A 6,785-nucleotide genomic window follows, 5' to 3' on the forward strand; every position below is an offset into this window, starting at 1 on the left:
TGTGTGTGTGTGTGTGTGTGTGTGTGTGTGTGTGTGTGTGTGTGTGTGTGTGTGTGTGTGTGTGTGTGTGTGTGCGTGTGCGCGCGCGTGTGTGCGTGTGTGTGCGTGCGTGTGTGTTTGTAATATTTTCTGGGGACGATTTTCCTGACACATACTACGTTATGGGGACCAATTGCTCCTTGTGGGGACCGAAGTCTGGTCCCCACAAAGGAAAGCCCTGTTTTTGGGTCAGGGGTCAGAGTTAGGACTAAGGTGTGAATTGAGTTTTGGTTAGGGTTAGGTATGTGATGGATAGGGTTAGGAAAAGGGTAAAGGTTAGGTTTAGGCTGTAGAAATGAATGTAAGTCAATGGAAAGTCCCCACAAAGATAGCGTGCGTGCATGTGTAAGCTTCGGACCAGAACTGTGAGACATTATTTCTGCACGAGCAGCACCATCACACGGCGGCTTGGAGCTTCTCACTGGCGTAAAGTCGAGGCAGGTTGCTGACGGCAGCGAAGAGCTGGCGGTGGTCGACCGAAACCTCTCTCAGCTTCTCCAGAGACGCCAAGCAGTCTGCGTTTCCGTCCGACTCCAGTCCTGCTTCCTTCAGGGTGAGCGACACCTCCCTCAACTCGTCCCGGGCCTCCCGCAGCTGCTCCAGGCCCCAGCCGACCCCCTCCAGGTACGACTGGACCATCGACTGGAGACAAGTCATCCCAGCAGGTTGGGTTAGCTTTTAAAAGTGGTAGTAATCACATCATCATATGATGATGCGTCGTTTTGGTTCTTTCTGACCTTCAGTCTGGTGTGGATGGAGGCCGTCCTCTGGCTCTCTCTCTTCTTGTACTGGCTCAGTCGCTCCAGATGTTCGGGCCGACAGAAAACTCCAGACGCCCACTTCAGAGCAGCGCCGCGGGCCAAGCACTCTGCCCGCTCCACCTCTGGCCACACAGCAGCCTCTGGTTTCAAAGAAGACACACACACACACACACACACACATCGTGACATATAGGAGCGTGAATGCCTTTAGCTGCTCACAGATGTAAAATCAAGTTGTGTTTCTGGGTGAAATGTGGGATTGTTGGGATTTTGTGCATCAGACTGAAACAAAAGTGCTGCACAGCAGCATCAACATGCTCCATAAATATATCCCCAACAAGTGTGGTGTGCAGATGTATTCAGCTCTCAATACCTCTAGATAAAATCCACATCATTCCCACTGTAAAACATGGCTGTGGCAGCATCTTGCTGTGGGAATGATTGACTTCGGCAGGGTCAGAAACCTTTCAGAGGCCGTGAAAGAGTCAAAGATGGGCTCACCATATCATGGTAACTCCAAACACTGTACTCCATTAGAGTCTTGGATCTAATGTGTTAGAATGGCCTAGTCAAAGTCCACACCTAAATGCAATTCGTAATATGTGGAAAAACCTACAAAAAAATTCCATTTATTCAGAGCCAGAAATACTTGGAAAGAAGAAGGAGATCAAATTTCATCTACTAGATGCTGGTAGAGACCAAACCCCCAATATCTGGAGTTACTGTGAATGATGACCTGAAATGAGCAGAAAACAAATGGTTGCCACACTTTTCAGATTTTGAGCTGTAAAAACGCTTTGAAACCAATTCATCTCCAGCCTCACAACTGTGCTCCACTTTGTCTGTTTATCACATAGACATTCAGGAAAATGCTCTGAAAGGTTTGTGGCCGTAACCAATCTGAAACGTGAGAACCTTGAAGGGCTGTAAATAGTTTGGCAAAGCACCGCGTTTCTTTTTCTCATGTCTACTTTTTTCTTTCCAGATCAAATTGACCCTTAAACCTTAACAGTGGGAGGACTTTATTTTTGATCCTATATGAGAATTAGATTAAAATCGCAATAAATTAGAGCCACAGATCAATCCCTCTTGAGCAAAAACAAAACAAAAACAAAAAAAAAAAACCGTCCATCTGGGAACGAACCTCAAAGTGGCAGCGAATTTAGTTTCTGCAAACGTTTCCTGGAAGCCAAGCTGCAGTTGCAACAGAGATAATGACGCCGGTGATCAAGTTAAACTTCACAAGGAGCTTAAATTGGCCGGCTGCAGCTTTTCTATCATGGGAAAAGGTTGTGCCCTGGACTTAAGGAGCCGTTTGCTCCAATGGGGTTTCTAAGAGGCCATTCTAAACGTACTTTCTCAAACTGATGTTTGTCGACAGATGAAAGAGTTTCCCAGCAGAAAACGGCAACGCTTCAGGTCAATTTGGCTGGCAAACCAGAAGCATCTGCAGCCAAACGGAGGTCCATGAGAAACGCTCTTTAGCTCTGTTTTCATTACGTTTCATTATAAACAAACCAGGGCACTCAGATATTTGTGTTCCAGCTATCGCTTGGATTTCTGTACAGGATGTCTCAATGCTTCGATCTAATATTGTACTGCCAACATTTGGACAGATAATGCCTCACTAAATGGTTCATTAATTACATGGCAGAATCAGCTTTGTTTGCATGCACAAACAGGGAATTTGACTCCTCCAGTTTGTTCTCAATGAAGACTTTAAAATGTCAATTTAATTTATTTATTTTTATCTGTGTATACAAGGTGTTTTTAAAAAAAAAAAAAAAAAAAAGATAAGGTTGAATTATCTCACATTTTCATATTTCATGTTCAAGTAAAAAATGAGAGGAATGAGGCATGGAAATAATACATTCATCTGAAGTTACATAATCAACATGTGAGTCTAAAGATTACACTGGATCTAACTACTGTATTAGAATAAATATTTAACCAATTGGTAATCACATGAATAGATTTGTTGTTCTATAACTGTAGTGGTGAAGAAAGACCTGAGCGCTCAGTTTATTTGTCTACATCCTGATCCATATTCTGTAAATATGGATAAAATAATCTAATTTTGTTTCTTCTGTGTTCACCAAAGGAGGAGATTAATATTAAACAGAAATAGTGCAACAGTTTGATAGGAACCGAACCCTGTGCAGCTACCTGAAGGATCATAACATAAAGGAAACTGTGAATAAATATGGGAGTATATCGACAATGAGACTCGCTTTTTATAGAGGACAGAGGAGCGGGTCAACTGACCGGTCCAGGTAGCCTGGATATCATTCCTGATCCGTTCAGTCAATGAGAAGAGGAAGCTCTGCAGCCATCATGGTCGCATGACCGAGCTTCGGTCTGGGGATGCACGTCCTGATCGGCTTTGGCAGGACGACAGCTTCACGAGTGACTCAGTGGAGACCGATGCTGGGCGCAGGTCAGCAAAACAGTGTCTCTTAGTCACGAGTGTCTTTGTGCGGATTCTGTCAACATCTCTGTTACGCCAACAGGCCCGTCTCTGTCTCCGAGGAGGTCATGGGATGCTAGCCTGAGCAGATCTGATGACGCTGAAGCGTTGTCAAAAGCAAAACTGCAACATAGTGAAACCACAGAACTCCACGTGACGACTGACGAGCCTAATGTAATCTACCTCTGCAGCAGAGCAGAGCCCAGAGCGAAGCCAGGCAGAGAACAACACGCAGTCACACACTGATTAAGCCCCAATGATGCTGCTGCTGCTCCTGCATCAGCAGGGAAACGGCCGGCTGACAGGAACCAAACAAACATTATCTGATGCTCAGAGATCCACGGCGAGCTGAAAAGTTACGCTTCCTTATCGATTCGTGTAAATGCTGTAACTTTTTTATACAGCAACGACTTCACGAGAAGTTGTTACCACTTTATAACACCAAACATGCCAAAAATCTTACTCATGTACAGCCCCCTGCAAAAAAAAAAAAACTGAACAAAAAAAACTGACGTCTTTTCACATTTTGGGATCTTTTAACTATAAACTTCATTGTACTTTGTTGAGATTTGAAACGATAGATGATCAGAAAGCCCATCTAAAAAAACCCAGAGTGAATGGATAAATAATGTCATGTAATATGTGGCTCCATATTTATTGAGCATATCCTTTAGACATCTAAGACAAAGAAGAAAAGTCTAAGAATCCAACTTTTGTAAACGGTCAAATGACATTACAGTCTTTTATTTCAGTCCTCAGACCCAACGTCAGCTGAAGAGAGAAACCAGGAAAATCTGTGACGTGTCCCAGTGCTACCAGGTGTTCTAATAAGCTTTAAATAGCAGATGGGGTTGTTCTCATACTGAGCTTTCAGTGTGAGATTATCATCCTACAATATGGAGTCAAATGAGAATTGTAGGCCTGAAACACTAAAGTGAAGCTCATGCCATCTTTTGTTAACGCCGTTCAGGCTCATTGGCATGTTTGTGCCTGTCGTTTGTACAGGATCTCTCCCAGGTCGACAATTCAACAATCATCACAAAGGATTTTAAATTCTGGTCACGAGTTCAAAACAACTCATCACGGCTATGGAGATCATGTCAATTTTGTAGATTTTAATGATTTATTTCAGTGTTTTCCCAGAGTGGAATGGCTTTAAAATCAAATCTAAACATATATTTAATGTAATTTATCAGTGATCAGATCAAGGGTGTAATGTTTATTTAATCTTAATGACATTTGCCTCAATGTCACTGAGGCATTGAGGCAAAGGAAAAGTTTCTCAATAATGAGAAACTTTGTCCTTGAAATGTTCACTAGTCCAAGTTAAAAGCTGGTTTTTAAACATCACTACATATTCACTTTTCTGACGGGCAAATGCAAAAGCAAAGTACAGCGGAACTGACATTTAGCTCAGAGAACAACATTAAAACCGCCTGACAAGTTTGTAAGATGTTTTCTCAAAATCCTCAACCTGCTCTCAGGGAGTATCGTCCATCACTCGGAGGCGGGATGGCGATCAATACGCAGTCAGACGCCACAAATCAATCCATCACTCCCAACCTGTCTCCTCTAGGCATGGCAAAGCACAGTCCATTCATTTCTCTGGCTGAGAAGCAGCACTGCCGACCCATTTTGTTTATTTCTGCTCAGGGACTTTAGGGAAGTGGGTGTTGGTCATCCAGAAAAAGCTGCTGCTGCTGTTGTCGCCGTCTTTACCTTTAGGTTTGTCACCTCCATTCTTCCGGTCCCCAGCTGACATTGAAGTTCAGTTTTCAGCCACCCGTCCGCCCGACGAGACTCCTTCAACCCCCGAGGGCCAGCGCTGAGGGTGCGACCAGTGCGCAACGCGGGCCGGGAAGGCCGAGCAGAGCCGGAGAGGAGGAGAGGAAGGAGAAGAGAGGGTGGAGGAGAGAGGGCACATATACATTCTACTGACGGCTTTCCCCTTCCCCCCCCCCACCACCTCACACGCACTCTCTCTCCCAGACACATCCTCTGCCGAGAGGCCGGCAGGAAAGGGAGGGAGCTGAGGGGAAGCAGGAGGAGGGGATTGCTGCTTGGATGATGAGGGGGGGAGATAGAGAGAGGAGGGAAGGGCAGGGATGAGGAGTGTGGATGTGTTGCATTCAAGAGCATGGGTAAAATAAAACAAAAAAAAATAGTAAACCTTTAGATGTGGGACTGACTTCGACAAAGCAGTTTCTAAGGATATGAAGGTGATAAATGTAAATAAAACAGGTTACCAAAGGTTCTAAACTATTTAGTTTTTATGCGTAAAAATGCATCTGTTTCGTTTAGCTTTGACCTCAGACAGAAAACTCTTGAGGCAGATTGAAGATGATCCGAGTGCCAAACCTCTAAGCTGCTTTTTCATAAAAAATGCATTTAGTCCAAAAGGAAAAAAAAAATTCTGTGTTAATCACTTTATTTGCTAAATAAAGTGATTGAAAGGAAGCACATGTTTGGGTTCAGCTAGGCTCTTTTCTGGATGGAGTCACTGACCTATCTATGTTTTCCATTAACTTTGGGGTTTCACCTTCATCTTCTTTACCATAGAAAGTAATAATAGCTCCCTTCACCCCGAGTGTGAACACCATACGGCATGGTGATGAGAGCATCATGCTGTGGGAATGTTGTTCCTCTGCAGGAACAGGGAAAATGGGAAGATGGACAGAGTGGAGGACAAGAAATTCATGCAAGATGCTGCAAAGGAGTCGAGACTGGCCAAACTTAAAACACGCTCATGTGTTAGAATGGCCTAGTCAAAGCCCAGATCTAAATCCAACTGTTGGTTCTTACCATTTGCAGCTCAGTTTAAGATCCAATTCACCTGTCCATGATGCATATCCAATCAAGACCAACAGATTATGTACAAATATTCAAAATCAATAACATTCAATGACATTAGGTTCAAATTACAATAATAAAGTACGTTGAGTTCAGTTTACCATGAGAACTGGTAAAATAAATAAATCAACCCAAAGAAACCAAGTCAGAAGTATTGAGTTCACAGGAAAAACACAAAAAGTTTTCAAGTTTTTCTAGTCTAGCTTCTATTAAATATGATAAAAGACAAAACTAACTTTTCAGCAACACATGAGCTTGTTTTAAGTCAATAAAATAAATAATGTTCCATAGGCAGATTATTTCATTTATAACATGGAGGGGAATGTATTGTTGTGGTACATTCTCATCATTTTCATATAAACAAGCTCTGGTATCTTGCTGAAAAAGTAAGTTAGTTTTGTCGTATTTCCAGTGTACTAAGACTTTTGTGCTAAAATCCTTTTGCGTTTTTTGCAGTGTAGCTGACTTTGCAGCCCCTGCTCCTCTTTAGCAAACATGCGGTAGCAGCAGCAGTACAGCTGATCGTATTGACACATTTAAATGCGCAGCGGTGCAACATAACCCGAGCACGCAAAAAATATTTCCGGTACATCGATGCTGACAGTAAACCTCCTCTATCCCCCCCCCCCCCCATCTCATAGTTTGGTTTTTAGGTTTTCCTTTCTGGC

General features: G+C 43.2%; 1 protein-coding gene across 4 annotated transcripts in view; it reads right to left on the reverse strand.

The window, feature by feature from the left end:
- Positions 1-5,436, reverse strand: part of exoc3l1 (exocyst complex component 3-like 1) — a 17,102-nt gene extending 11,666 nt beyond the window's left edge. Inside the window, exons 1-3 of one of the 4 annotated variants that reach the window (XM_015017612.1) lie at positions 4,987-5,425; positions 777-940; positions 462-681 (exon numbers count right to left, since the gene is read on the reverse strand). In XM_015017612.1, coding sequence (XP_014873098.1) covers positions 462-681; positions 777-940; positions 4,987-5,029 — 427 coding nt within the window. In that variant the 5' untranslated portion in view covers positions 5,030-5,425. Of the gene's footprint in view, positions 1-397; positions 682-776; positions 941-4,986 lie in introns of those variants that run through there. The other 3 variants (XM_015017611.1, XM_015017613.1, XM_015017614.1) reach the window with 3 other exon arrangements.
- Between the last annotated feature and the right edge of the window lie 1,349 nt (positions 5,437-6,785).

This window comes from Poecilia latipinna, unplaced genomic scaffold (assembly GCF_001443285.1).
Source record: "Poecilia latipinna isolate Pla-1442-1.1 unplaced genomic scaffold, P_latipinna-1.0 Scaffold2166, whole genome shotgun sequence".
NCBI lineage: Eukaryota > Metazoa > Chordata > Actinopteri > Cyprinodontiformes > Poeciliidae > Poecilia > Poecilia latipinna.